The sequence below is a fragment of the Perca flavescens genome, chromosome 3 (genome assembly GCF_004354835.1).
Source record: "Perca flavescens isolate YP-PL-M2 chromosome 3, PFLA_1.0, whole genome shotgun sequence".
In the NCBI taxonomy this organism is placed as follows: Eukaryota; Metazoa; Chordata; class Actinopteri; order Perciformes; family Percidae; genus Perca; species Perca flavescens.
Genome location: NC_041333.1, coordinates 29,717,651 through 29,733,482, shown reverse-complemented (window position 1 = coordinate 29,733,482; position 15,832 = coordinate 29,717,651). Strand labels below are relative to the sequence as shown.

Below are 15,832 nucleotides of genomic sequence, written 5' to 3'. Positions count from 1 at the left end.
ACACACACACACACACACACACACACACACACACACACACACACACACACACACACACACACACACACACACACACACACACACACACACACACACACACACACACAAACACAGAGAGAACTGAACGGCTTTTACCAGTGTCACTGCTACAGACTCTTTCTCTCATTGACCTTCATTCTCCAATTACTATTTCCAGGAATGTGCCAATGTTGTGCAACACATTTAATCACTTACTCAGTGTTTGAATTAGATAAAAGTGTATTGACTCTGGGATATGGAGCATCCCATATAATATAATGCTAACCTTCCTTTGTCTTAAGTGGCTCTGAATTAGAATTTACTATTTGAGACACAGACATACACAGGCATGATCCTTTTTGTCTTTTATGTGAAGACATGCATACACATAAACAGCTTATTTAAGATAATTGTATCATCATTCCATCCCATTGCTTTGTTGTCAGCTGTCTAACTTGCCATTCTGTAGGTGTGTTTACCCCTGGTGGCCCTATCTGTCACACTCTGAGGCTTCCAGCAAACAAGCTTTTGTATAACGGCTGCTGGTGGATTGCGTTAGCCTTAATATGGATGTGACAAACACTGTTTTTATGCATTCAATAGAAGAATACAAAAGAGTGAAAGCAAAAGAATATGAGGTTTATGTTTGAATGTGGATAGATACTGAAAAAATGTTGATTGCAGATACAAGTGAATGCTTATTTTCTTTTTGCATGATGTTTTGAGTTGCCCAGTGATGTAAATGCTGCTCCTCTGCGTTAAAATGAGCCAGTTGAGGTGGTTTGGGCATCTGATCAAGATAGCTCCTGGTCACCTCTTTGCTGAGGTTTTCTGGCCATGATCAAATAGGAGAAGGGCACCAAGGCAGACCCAGAACATGCTGGAGGCATTATAGATCCCATGTGGCCCGGGAAGGCCTGAGGATACCCCAAGAAAAGCTGGAGGATGTGGAAGATTTGTTTTTTTAGCCTGCTGCCATCACAACTCGGATCCAGATAACTAGTGTAAAATAGATGTGTTGATCATCAGTGTTTCTGCTTATCATGCACCTCATGAGCTATCATGAGATTTAAGAATGCGAACCCTTGTTTATCCTTGAAGAGAGCAGTTCCTCAAAACTTGAGGATTAAACTACAAAGCCTGGCACTTACAACTAAGATTCACACAAAGCAAGTCTGTTCTAATGATTAACCTACTCACACACATATTGTGTTGAAGTGGAAAATATCTTTGTGTGTATTTTTGTAGAGTTCATCCCAGGTTAAACTTCCTGCTGACAGCTATAGGTTCCCTGTATGTGTTACACATTGCTCCAAAAGAACTTTAAACACTTTCTCAGAATCAAGTTTCTGAAGCGTAATTAAATCATCAAGCATTGGGTTTGACCTCGGGAAGAGATATCCTTTGCCCGGGGCCAGTTAGTTCATATCTTGAAATCTAACTTTATACATCTGATCATCTCAAAATTTGAGAGGCCCCAGCCACACAGAGCCATGTGCAGCAGCAGTTTTCTGTCCACTGATCCACTTTGGATTCCCCCTCAGGTCAATTTTCTGACTTTTATTCCAAGACATAATCTTTCAAATGTGAATCTACTCTCATATGAGTGTATCATATTATATATGTTATATCATATAATATTATTGATCTGCTCAACAATGATTTTTTCAACAGCTCGTGACTAGAGATGAAAATTCAGGGGATCGCCAAAGTCATCAGGATACGTCAACTGGAAACATAATTCATAATTTTGTGCCAAACCATCCAGTAGATAAGTGAAAACGTATCACTTATTGGCGCTAGATGAAAAGTTAGAAGCTCATCAAAGTCATTGGGATTAATTCTTTGGGTACACTGGATATCTGGTAGTCCATGAATGTCTTTCAATGTTATGGCAACCCATCGGATTGGATAGTTGTCTGGACTAACTGTGGAACGAGAGAGAGACATCCCCATCCAAAAAGCCATGCTGCTAGTATTAAAACTAAAAGTGTGTTTCATGTTGTAACACACCTTGCAACCCTTGTGCCTTGTAACTTACCTCAGTATTTCCAAAGTGGGGCGGGCTTACAAATGGCACACTCTAGCACCCATCTACAGTACATCTACTTACAACTTTCAGTGCTTTTCGCTCTAATGTCGCCTGAGAAATAAGAGATTTTTACAAGAACAAGTTAAAGCCTCTTAGGACAAACAATTATATCTAAATCTGGGGTAAAACTAATAGCCTACTTTGTGTAAATGTTGTCCTGAAGGACATTGGTCAAGTTTGGTCAAGTTTCAATTAATTTTCGTTGTTTTTTAGGGCCCAGAAGAAACTTGGGCCAGCTCATAAGTGCTTATTTTAAAGGTTATTTATATTATTTAGTCTATAAGGAATTCAGTTTGTTTGTTTATTTAGGACCCTCATGACCTCCTCTTCCTGAGGTCCTTACTCTCTTTAAAATGGGACAATGCAATAATTAATACGCACATTACATACAATACATCCTAAACAATACAGAATAGGAAATTATAAGACAAAAACTAAACATTTATACACTAACATTTCATACAACAATTCCATTACAAAATACACACCTAAGACAAGGACACACACAGACAGGACAGCTCCACCAGTGCAGTCATAGGGCATTCCATACATTAATGTTTAACACTTATTTTACAGTGACACCAACGTGCTATCTGTTTCATCCTCTCAGAAACATCAGTGATATTACAATTGCCACAGTGTCTATACAGTGTCTATATACTGCCAATGGATAGGACCAACAGAAATGAATTCATAAACCATTTCATTATTTGCTCTTATAAAAAAATAGAAGTTAATAATCAACATCCAGAGGTGTGGTGGAGGATCAATCCACCTGGACCTAGGTAGGCCTAACGCAGTCACCACACATGTCCCATTGATAGGCTACTTTGCCTTTTGTTCACCTTTCATCTATGTGCATAAGCTTTCAAACTAAACGTGAGAAACATATTGACATGGAAAGCTTTAAACAACTCAGAGAGAGCATACTTCCTTCTGACTTGATTGACACTTGTTCCAGATGGGAGGGTCAATTCTACTTCAGACCACCTAAGTCCCGCCTCACAGTGTGTATCTTGCTGGGGAGTTGAGAGGCTATAAAATGAAGGAACTTACTGTAACCGGGACGCATTCTGTAGTTAGAGTTCCCTTTGTGAACTCCCATACAGAAACTAACGTCAGTCCAATGCTTTAATCATTGTCCAACACACAGAGAGACATATCGCTGTCGGTTTCCTCTCGCTCTCAAGCTGAAAACGTCTCATCAAGTCGCCGGGTAGAGACAGCCGAGCCATGGCAGGGGACGGGTCGGACCAGCGGGCGCTGCAGTATGAACAAACTCTGGTAAGTCTGACTTGTTGCCAGTCTGAACTTTGTTCACTGGGAACACAGTACGTGCTGTCTCCTTGCATTAAGAGGGGAGCCAGACTCCACTGACAAATCGTTAAACTTAACACTGCAGGCTACGTGATAGCGAGCGGTGTGAATTGTGGTCAAAGGTTATCATTTAAATGAAATAAAATGCGTGTTGGTGAAACATGTGTATGCCGAATTAAACAGTGTATCTCTGTAATTCGGGAATGTTGTACTGGAGTGTGTTTTATTTTTATTTTTTTTGCCGAGCACCAAGGGTCAGCTATAAATTGTCAGATTTCAAGCGAAGTTCAACAGTCACGTCAAAGTGACCGAGGCTTGTTGTGTCCGACTCCGCTGTGGAAGTGGTGACATTGTAACTAAGGACACGTTTCTATTTTGTCTCAGTCCTCACGTTGGATGTCTTTAGCTACTATATATTGTTACTTATTATCCTAGCATCTGGATTTCGCAATCCTGATTCATGTATAGTCTTGTTTCCTGTGTGGCGAGATATCGGCCAAACTCTTATTGTCAAAATTCCATGCGCTTTAAGAAAGCCTTGTGTAATGTCGGGATCGCATATTAGAAAATGACTTCATGTCTGTTTTGAATTTAAAAAATGTGCTTATATATTCGGCGTAATTTCTTTTCATAAAATATTTATTTATCTAACAATATCTTAACTTTCTCCCAGCCATATTGCCTTCTCCACACCGTCTTGGTCCAACCAAAAGACACCATGGTGGGCGGGAGCGAGCAGTGTAAAAGTTTTAAAAGTTGACATTTTAGGAAATTAAATACTGATTGGTGTTTAATAGGTTGGCCGAATTTCCCCTTATACTCTTAAGGGTTTGTAAAGTGCGTATTTTTCAAAAAGATAATTAACTCTCCCATAACAGATTTTTGAATGGAATTGTGCTCAATAATATTATATCATCATCACACAAAGCGTACAATAGCGGTGGGGTTACTGTATGTGTCAGGAGCTCAGTAAGTGAGCCCCCACCATCTAACAATAGATCAGTTCATTGCTGTTATAGCTTGGGTGCTGAGAAAAGCTGCTGTGTACATTTCCATGCATAATGTGTTGTAGGAGATGCATCTGATAGTTGTGCAGGTGTCCAGTGCTATGCTGGCTAACCGTTTATGCAGGGTCCCCTAATGTGAACGTGTGATTGTATTTGAGCTTAAACTTTATAAGTTACTGTATGCCTCATAACTTTTTACCTAAGATAATTTATTTTTTTAGCATACATAACAAGCAGGCTGTTGTTGGGATTCATACATGGGGTCTGCACACGGTTTAGAAGAAGCATCAGTTTGATATGGTTTGATATTAGACCAGTTTTATACAGCAGGGGGATCTCAAATATTTGCATGACACAAGCCCTCAAACGGACAGAGATCAGAGCTCATGGACAACAACTTAACCATTTTGTCCTCCACACGGGCTGTTTTAATATTAAGCAATACATTGTGTAAGTTGGGAGAGATGGGATCAGTGGTGAGGGAAAAACATTTCATTACATCTTTATACATTCTCTAGCAGACATTGTGAATTATAATTTAGAGAAATTACACTATTCATCATTTTGCTCCTCCTAAAGGACCCAGTGAAGTTCCTTGATCCCACTTTGAGGAGTACAGAGTGTGCGTGTGCGTGTGCGTGTGCGTGTGCGTGTGCGTGTGCGTGTGTGTGTGTGTGTGTGGACCCATTCAGTGGCAGCGAGGCTTTAAATTAAGAGGGGCCACAACTGTAACACTTCTTTGGGCCTCTGTTTCCTTCTCTTGAAAAAGTTTCTTTGTAAAGAGTCCCCCCTTCTTAGTGTGTGTGTGTGTGTGATAACACAACGTGCGACCCGCTGATTCAGCGCTGGACACTCTGTCACCCTCGCAGGGTCTCGTGCTCGGCCCTGTGGCTCTCTAAAAGGAACGTGCAAGCAGCTCTCTGTGTAAAAAATCCATCCATCCACACCACCTCGTTTGTTAATCTCCGCTCAGCCTGCTGTGCTTGGGTGATTGTTACATGAACAAGGTTGTGGAAGCATCTAAATGGAATCAAATAAAAATAGCTACAGTGTGAGAATAACCTCTTTTAACATAAATGAGTTCTCTTTGCCCCCCCATCTCCCCGCCGTGGGTTGTAGTAACATGGTGTCTTTGTGTGATATTGGCAGTCATGGTGGTTGTGTGGGTTTGTTGTGGGCAGTGGATGCTCAAAGAGGCCAGTGTAGTTTGGCTGGGAGAGAGGCTGAAAGGCTTGCTACAGAAATGTTGGCAGGGCTTAGAGTAAGGAGCACTTGCAAAATAAAACCAGCCTCAACATATTGTCTGTTATCATCTGACTGATGCATCAGTTTGTAATTGTATAAAGCTGATTTAAGTTGATTTCTGCTAGAACTTGAGGTCAGATTTGTACTTCTCTTTGTATATGATGGCCACGACGCTGTTCGAGTATTTAAGGAAAATTACATAATGCATACATTTGGCAAATGTTTACCATCATTATTCTCCTGGATTTCAGTGTCTCAGGATCATCTGAACACTGTTTCAGAGGCTTTTTCTGGAATTTTGGAATCAGAATTGTTTGGCTTCGAATTTAGTCACTTAAAGAGCCCCAAATAATGACAGCTACAATCAAAACATTTTATTGTTGTCCTAAACAAAGAATGTAAGTGGAAACTTAAGAGGCTTGGCACAAGTTAAAAGGTACCATTCATTCAGGCCCTAAAACACTCAGTGTTAGAAGGTCACTGCAAATCACAGTCCCTTGATCATTATCTGTGAACAATTAGTTACAAACTGCTGTATTCATGATGATAAAAATACAACACAAATCTTACTAAACATTTAAATTCAATGTTTTCTGACGAGTAGAAAAATGGAAAACAATAGCTAAACGGGTTCCAGTTTTGGTGGGGACTTAAGGTTAGCATAAATTCTGTTATGTCAACACAGGTGTGTTTATGTTTCTGTGACAATAGATAAAATAAGATAAGATAATCCTTTTATTGATCCCCAGAGGGAAAATTCAGGTGTTGTTGCCACAGCACCAGACAGAAATTACTATAGATAGAGAAGTACAAAAAAGTAATTAAATAAAAACAAACGATAAATAAAGTAAGAGTAGTTGTAGGAAAAGAGTAAAAGAAAATGAACTATATAAGAGCAATTAAAAACAAGTTGCCAGTAAAGTGGTAAGTTAAAGTGACATTTACGAGGTACAGTGACATGCTATAGGGTTAGGTGATATGTTTGTGTCACTAAAATAATAAATGGATCGTCTTGTGATCAAAGGTAAAGTTTTATCAGGTGTTGGAACATCATTAGTTGTGACCCAATCACAAGTGAGAGTGGAAGGCAGATGTTTATGACATTTTATGTAGTGTGACAGGCATGTTCCAAAGCAATAAAAAACAATACCGCTAGTCAAGTCGGCTTCAATTTGATTGCAAAACTGTGTGCACACAACACTTTTTTTAACAGAACATCAGGACAACACCATTTAGAGCATATGCTTGAGTCCTGTGTTAACTGCAGCTATAAGTCTCTTCTAGTGTTTACTGTTGCTTTGCCCAGTTTAATTCTGCAACAAGAAGTTGCTGAATTGCTCTGGGGAGAAATACTTGTTCCCCAGTCACTTTCAGTAATTACCACAGTCGGGTTTCTCCATTGCATGTTTTGATGTAGCGGATACCAGAGACATGCAGTAATGTTACTTGATGTGGGTTGAACCATAGATATAATACATTAGATGCAACATCATAACTAATTGGTTAACCACCACCATCTTACCTGGGTCACCTGTCGGCAGCAACCATGTTGTTAGTTGTGCCGAACCTATTGTTTTAACAAAAGGGCTGGCAACCGCGTTGCATTATGGGAATTGAAGGATCCTATGTTTATTTGGAGTAGAGCTACAACTAGCTGTTATTTTCATTATGGATTAATCTGCAGATTGTTTTCTTGATTCTTTTGGTCAGTAAAATATAATAAAATAATTAACAACAACTTTATAGACACAGAAAACCAGCACATTTTTACATTTGAGAAGCTAGAGCCAGTGAATTTGTGGCATTTTTTGGCAAACCTTAATCGATTATCAAAATTGTTGCTGATTCATTTTTTCTGTTGATCGACTAATCGATTAATAAACTAGGCTTATTGTTTCAGCCCTATTTTTGGCCTTAAACCAGACAGGATTAAATTACTCTGCTGACTCAGTTTTGACTATTCTTCTCTTAATATGACTTTGTGAGTCCCCCAAATTTATGGAAGTGCAATAATCCCAATCACTGGAGTTTCCATGTTAAAGCTTTGGCATCTCATTTGGGTTCTTTAGATATGATGCTAGCCATATGAGCTGGGCTAACCTTAACAGCATGATTTAGGTAATTGACAACAATAACACACTCCCAAAGCTTTCTGGGTGGAACGCATACTTTGAGTGAATTGCCTACAGTTACAATTGCCTAAAAATACAGTACCTACACATCACTGGGGTGGGCAATATTGATGACAATGCCTAACCCTCAGGTGACCCAACAGCCCAGGATGGCCTGTTTTCTGGATTTGTTGTCTTTTCACACAGGAGGGATTGACGCGCCTAGTAATTAGCACTGGCAATCTGACAGGCGGCGCGGCAAGCGCAATCTCTGTTGCCGTCATGCTCGTCTCGGCACACGCCCTTTTTGCTAACTTTTTGCTACACAACACATAGGGCAAATCAATGGGTAAGAGACTGATTCTTGCAATTTGTGAGTTCCCTGTTTTCCAAGCAGTTATCCGGACATAAACAATAGGGCTTTTGCATGGCAGGGCATCCGCCCATGAGAGTAGATGTATCGGGTAACGTTACGTATAGTTTAAACTTACAAACGTAATTTAGGTTATAAAGTAACGACAATGCTAATTTAGCTAACTTTAGCTATCAACAGTACCAGTCTGTGGTAAGCAAAGACTAGGATCGCCACTATTTGTTATAAATCGACCTGTGAATAGGGATAATCACAGGTCAGCTTATGTCATTCAGTTGTACTGGCAGGGATACAGCAGTGCATAGAACCGCCATGGTTACCACGCGTAGAGGACCTGGCGTTTACTCACGGAGTGCATGTCTTGCCTGTTTATTCACACGAGGAGTGCAGTGAGACCCTGTGGACCCAAGCGGGTATGCAGGAGAAGTGTCGCTAACTGTCTGAAAAGACCTTTAAGTGGAGTCACAGCATTTTTATCAGATTGAGCCAGTTGTCTCAAAGTGTGTGTGTGTGTGTGTGTGTGTGTGTGTGTGTGTGTGTGTGTGTGTGTGTGTGTGTGTGTGTGTGTGTGTGTGTGTGTGTGTGTGTGTGTGTGTGTGTGTGTGTGTGTGTGTGTGTGTGTGTGTGTGTGTGTGTGTGTGTGTGTGTGTGTGTGTGTGTGTGTGTGTGTGTGTGTGTGTGTGTGTGTGTGTGTGTGTGTGTGTCATCCTTCCCTTGCCACATTCTGCTCTTGTCATTACGTCCGTGGTGCCGCCTCATTCCTGGGAGTCTTGATTCAGTGCGTTTTATGTTCCTACTCTTTATCTCAGCCCTGGTGGACAGACAGCGGATTGTCACGCCTCCCCTTTTTGTCGTACTTGATGGCTTGTTATTGTTATTACCAGCCCGTCTGAATGTGCTGGGTGATGGTGTGTACGCAAGGTGACATGGTCTGTCTGGAGGATTATCGCGGAACATTGCTGCATGTTTTATGTGTTGAGTTGAGTGTGTTGAGGCTGTTCAGCAGCTCTGATAAGCGTCATAAGGTGATCAGCAAATACTGAGTTAAAGCACAACCACCGATTTTAATGTGTTTACAGGTGGATCCCATTCTGACACTTGGAAGCTGCGACAATTCCATGATTTAATTCCATGATTTACTTGCCTCTTGGCTGAGTTAGAAGCTGTATTACAACTGTTTAAATGACAGAACTGCTGTGACTTGCAGCAGTTGGTTCAGGCTATTTTATATGAAACAAAGTTATTCAGGCATATTTTTCTGTCAGCAGGACTTCTGGTTTTTGATCGGGAACGTGCTAATATTCTAGGGAAGTGAAAGTGTCTGGTGGATAAGTATGGAAACATAATAATTTGCGAGTGCATATTTCCCCGTGTTTGTGTGGGCGTGTGTGTGTTGCGGCCATCTGTCTTGCTGTGACACAGAGTAATTTGTAACCCTGTGTTATTGGCCTTGCTGTGATAATTAGGCTTTATGTAGCTGCGGCCACGTCCGTTTGATGTCTGCTCGCTTGCAGGCGTAGTTGAACATTTTTCCTTTTTTCTTCCCCTCTCCACACATTTCACTTCATTAGGCCTTGTGGAGAAAGTCAAAAGTCTTTTTTTTTATTTTTGCAAGACAGCTCAACAACTACTTGACCCCTGCTTTTAGTTGTGGAGAAAGGGGTGCTTGCATAACATCTGTTCAAAAGGTTGTGAAAAGGCTGGCTTTTGCTGCAGATAAGCAGCATTTTTCCTCTCTTTTTCGTTTTATTTTAATTAAATTTTTTGCCAAAATGACAAATCCAGCTCTATTTAGTCGCTGGACAAATGGGCAAGATGGATTATCTCAGTCTGGACTCGATGTGTGGAGGGATCTTGAGGAACGGTTCATAATAACTGTGACTTTGGCAAACACCAAAACAAATGTTGACTATGTCTGCTGGTAAAACCAAATGTGGAATGTGTTTGGTTGACTTTCTTTTGTTCTAGGATGCATTGATCACACAGGCCAGGGTCGTGCTTATGATTAACCACTAAGAGATGGAGAGAGAATAGGCTTGTCAATAGATGACAACAGATAAGCTAGTTGCAAGTGTTGGGGCATGTATCTTGACGAGTGGCATACAATTAACTCTTCCCCTTGTTATGTCCTTAACAAATATGGATTAGAGAATAGATGTAAAATGGACTTCTACGACAAGTAGATGTTGGTTCAGTGATAACCCTTAATAGTGCTGGTTTAATAGATGAGTACTCAGCAGTGCAGGTCAATACAGGGCTTAAATGCAGAGCAGAGTAGACAATGAGATAAATCATGAAACACACCTAGTACATTAAGTAGGGGTGGGGGAAAAAATTATTGCAAATCGTTTGCATTAGGATTTTATTTTTTATTTTTTTACGACGATTTTTAAAAATGGATTATTTCCCTTAGAATGAATATATTGTTTATTTAATACAAAGCGATTCGGCACCCACGAATCGTGAAGGAATCGAATCGGGACGAAAGCATATCGTCCCAGCCCTAACAATAAGTCTTTAGGTTAATCTTTAAGGCAGCCATTGGTTTCCACTTATCTGACCACAGTTTAAAAAAAGTCAAATTCTGTATGAGCGCAGCGGGTTCAAACAAGTGGCCAAATACAGCCAAGTCACCTTGAAGTGACTGCATGCCATGATAAAGCTGCTAAGTCCGAGTTGACACATCGGCGGATGTTCAGTTCGTTATCAGCTGTGTGTGCTTGTGTCTGCTCTGGGATTTTCCATTTATAGAGAGATGCTTTTACATTAAACATCTTTTTGATAAAGGTGATTTTTGTTGATGCATCAACTGCGTGCCATGAAAAAGAGCCACACTCAAGAATGAATGCAGTCAGTCCTATTTACCTCGACTGTTAAAAAGGTTCCACTGTGCTGCATCTTCTTTGTAAATGTCCTTCACCTTGTCTGAATGGTGTGTGTGTGTGTGTGTGTGTGTGTGTGTGTGTGTGTGTGTGTGTGTGTGTGTGTGTGTGTGTGTGTGTGTGTGTGTGTGTGTGTGTGTGTGTGTGTGTGTGTGTGTGTGTGTGTGTGTGTGTGTGTGTGTGTGTGTGTGTGTGTGTGTGTGTGTGTGTGTGTGTGTGTGTGTGTGTGTGTGTGTGTGTGTGTGTGTGTGTGTGTGTGTGTGTGTTCCTCCTCCGCCTTTTATTAAGTAGAAAGCTCTGTAATCAATAACGGTGAGCTAAAGAGAGAGGGCAGTGGCTGCAAAACTAGAGACTCAAAGCACTATACTTTGTTATATTCTGTAATAATTAGAGATGCACCGATTACAACTTTCTAGGCCAACTCTGATTTTCATTGAGTTAGGCCAGCCGATTCCGATTTCATCTTTTTCTAACCACTTTAGAGCACACACATATTGATTTTTCTATCTTTTCTTTAATAGAACATTTTGCACAGAACATAGAATTTTTTTCGAACAGATAGAACTATATAAATTACTCCTGGTGTGGGAAATTCACACACATCTAAAGTGTAACGTTAGAACCATTTATTTCTTTTCAAATCCAATATCCAACAAAACAAATTTAGATTTTTGTGTCATCACTCCATGCCCTACTTTTTCCTTGCAGGTGTTGCATATTAAAAACTTGTTATCTTCTGCACACACGCTGAAGAATTTCCAAACCAACTAAACAAAGGTTTATCAGTGCAGTATATAGCAATAATGTGTCATAACTACAGATCATATTAAATCAACTTATTTCTATTTTATGGGCCGACATCCAGCTATACTAACATATCTGCAATAAGCTAATACTGACCAATGTAGTGGCCAGGCTGATTTTGACATTTTAACTTAGGGGTGTACTCACTTTTGTTGCCAGCGGTTTAGACATTAATGGCTGTGTGTTGAGTTATTTTGAGGGGACTGCACATTTACACTGTTATACAAACTGTACACTTAATACTTTACATTGTAGCAAAGTTTAATTTCTTCACTGTTGTCCCATTAAAAGATATAATGAAATATTTACAAAAATGTGAGGGGTGTACTCACTTTTGTGAGATGCTGTACATGAAGTTTATGTATATGAAACTTTATAATACAATATGGATATATTGAAAAATCCAGAATTAAATACCAGAAAATCCAACTTACATTGATGCAAAAATCACATAATGTTGTCTATTTGCAGTTTTAGTCCAGACATGAGAATTAACTTTACTTACCATCCTGTACACAGTGCCTCCTTTAGCATCTGTTGTGGGTGTCTGCAGTAAGAAACTGGCTGATTATTGCTCATGCAGATGTGAAAGAGGATGTGATGCTGATCCCTTCTCCAGAACGTCATCGATCAGTAAGGCCGTCTGTATCATCATTCGGTTGTGGTTTGACAGGATGATCTTTGGTGTTGCCAGTCCTTATCTGCTGTCACTACTGATCTTTCACATTGTGGCTGATGGCCTCAGTGTTTATGCATCTATCAGCACATTTTCCACTGTTGAATATCCATGATGATTAGTCACCAGCTCTGTTCAAACATGAGTGTCAGGAGGTCAACATTATGACACCATCAGACATCATACATTTACTTGTTCTTATTTGGGCTGTGTGGAGGTATATTCTCCAACAGCTGCACTTTAACTATTCACTGGGAAAACTGGAGTAAATACCAAGCTAGGCTGTTGACACGCCTGTGTTGACACAGAACTCCAAAACCAGAGAATGCTATACACTGCAGGACTACAACTTATTATTATTTTCATTGCCAAATAATCTTTCAAAAATCTTAGTGGGAAAAAGAGACCGTCAACCTTTTTTTTTTTTTTCTTAAAAATTATTAAAACTGCTTAATCGATTATCAAAATGGTTGGCGATTAATTCAACAGTTGACAACTAATTGATTGATTTCGGGTTTTTTTTGGTCTTTTGGCTGATGGGTGGTTAAGGACACTTAATCCTTAGCATGACAATAGTAATAAGAAACTAGAAAATTCCGGGAGAAATTTTGACAGTGTGCCTCCTACTTGGTGCACATTAACACAGAAGTAGCTGTAGTGACATACATAGGTCACACTGTCACTGAGAGACAGAGAGAATACAATTGATTAACAATAGCAATAGGGAATGGATGGATGGGTTTATAAGACACCACAAATGCATACAGGTCAAGACCAGAGTACAGCGTAGTACCACTTACCGTTTCTTTTGACTTTTGAGTCTGGTTGGTTTAGGATGCTTAAAGTACTGATTATTTACATGAAGTCTGTTGGATTTAGGATGCTTAAATTACTGATTATTTACATGGAGTCTGGTGGGTATACAACGATAAAATTACTGATTATTTACATGGAGTCTGGTGGGTTTACCGACACAAGCCTCAGCAATACTATATATATATATATATATATATATATATATATATATATATATATATATATATATATATATATATATATATATATATATATATATATATATATATATATATATATATATGATTTGCTTAAATTTTAAATACATACAGTGTTGTTTTAATGGTGAAGTGTTAATTGTATTGACCTTTTAGAGATAGACCTTTTCAAAACCTATTTAAGACCTTTATGTTTACCAGAAACAGCTATTAAGTAGCTAGCACTAAACACACCAGACTCCATTCAAAAAATAGTACTTTTAGCGTGAATAGAGCCAACATATTTTCACATGTAAATCGGTAACCTATGTGTTTATTTCAACCACCACTAGAGTTGTGATGGTTGGAAAAGTGTAGAGAAGACCAAAAACGGCTTTTCATAGCTTTATTTTCTTTCTGTCGACTTTTAATGTAGTGTGTTTTACGATGCTTAAATGACTGTTTATTTACATGGAGTCTGGTGAAAAACCGCTTTTGGTGATTAGGTCTGAAGTCAGTTAGGAGTCAGTCAGTTGGTCAGTTAGTCCATCATTACATCATGTTAGCTGAGAAATAACACTCCTCCTTCCTTCCTCTCCTCCTCCTCTCATCATCACAATAGAGATAAAAGTCTGGCCAACGCATTGATGTGGTTTTAAGTTTTCTTGTCCTCTCCTTTTCTTCTTCTCCTGTGGCAGTATGTGTTGCTAAAGTGATTCAACACTGCTTGAGTAAAGGCCATCAACACCAAAGGTATATAGTTAATATCGTTAGTAACCGCTTATCTGGGCTACCTTTACTCTGCTTTCCTGTAAAGAGAGGACAACATGGCCTACAGTAAAGAGGAGGTGTGTGAGGGTGTGAAGTTGTTGCTATGGTGATTTCCACAGTGCAGGGGAAGGGAGGGGGAGACAGTGTCTTCCATGGGTCAAACATATACATGTAATGATAATTAATCCTCTTAAGTTTGTTCTGTAATTCAAAAACCGTGGGTCCAAACGACAAAATATTATGATCACCAGAGAGGCAAAAGTCTGGCGAACGCATTGATGTGGTTTTTATGTTTGTGGTGTCAAACATATGGGACACAGAGCAGGTAACAAACGGGGAACCATCTGCATCCTTCAGATACTTTGTTCAGTTTCTGTCGGAAGTTGGTATCAAGAGAGCCAAAAGTGGACGTCTGTTGGATTCCATAGTTACATGTCTGCGACCGGCACGAAATTTCCTACATTTTGACCAACTATGATGTATAAAGAGTGAAAACTGTAGGGGAGACAGCAATTTGTTTGGAAAACTTTCAAAGAATCATAATGCAGCTTCACCCTCTAGCTCTCAGCATTCTCTCCCCATACAAACACAATGGAAAATCTCAACCGGTCTGAAGAAGTACTGCAGCTTCAGTTTTGTTACAGTTTCTATCGGCAGTTGGTTTCAAAATAACAAAAAGTAAAGGTCCGGTGGTTTCCATAGTCACATGTCTGCGACCGGGACAAAATTTCCTACATTTTGACCAACTATGATGTATGTAGAGTGAAAATTGTACGGGAGAGAACAGTTTGTTTGGAAAGAAATTTCAGCGAATCGTACTGCAACTCCACTGTTTCTATCGGCAGTTGGAGTGTCTTGAGCAAAAAGTGTACGTCCGGTGGATTCCATAGTCCCATGTCTGCGACCGCCACAAAATATCCTACATTCTGACCAAGTATGATGTATGAACAGTAAAAACTGTAGGAGGTAGACCAATTTGTTTGGAAAAGTTTCCGAGAATCGTACTTCAGCTCCCCACTCTGACTCCCACTCTAACTCTCAACATTCCGGCCCCATACACACGTGGGAAAATCTGAAACGGTCTGAAAAGACGACGATACGTAAACTGTGATTTCGTAGAGACCGTGCTTGATATCCGAATGCCCATTCAGCCCAATAAAGGCCAAAGCCATGTCTTCGGTTTAAACTTTTAATCTTTTTTCTACATTAAAGTATGGCGATACAGCATGGTCCCAAACGGGGCTTGTTTTGAGCGATTTCTCGACGATTTCCCATTCAAGTCTATGGGACAATTTTGCGCGTTTTTTTGCCGATTTTGTGAAAACCGTGCGCCAAATCTCTTAGAAAACACATAGCACACCATTCCCGAGCGTTACCCACGTGATGATGTCATTTGTGTGCGCGTGTTGGCAACGCTTCGAGAGCCTTAGTGGGACAAAAAACAGGCGGAATAATATTAATACTAAGAAAAATAATAAGTATGAGAAACAATAGTCATTGTGCCAATTGCTGCTATTGCAGCACATCGGCACACTGAATAATTC

General features: G+C 39.8%; 1 protein-coding gene across 3 annotated transcripts in view; it reads left to right on the top strand.

The window, feature by feature from the left end:
* Positions 1–3,095: 3,095 nt before the first annotated feature.
* LOC114552224 (chloride channel protein 2) overlaps positions 3,096–15,832 on the top strand; it is a 160,366-nt gene continuing 147,629 nt past the window's right edge. For all 3 annotated transcript variants that reach the window (XM_028572872.1, XM_028572871.1, XM_028572870.1), the window contains exon 1: positions 3,096–3,394. In XM_028572872.1, coding sequence (XP_028428673.1) covers positions 3,344–3,394 — 51 coding nt within the window. In that variant the 5' untranslated portion in view covers positions 3,096–3,343. The remainder of the gene's footprint in view (positions 3,395–15,832) is intronic.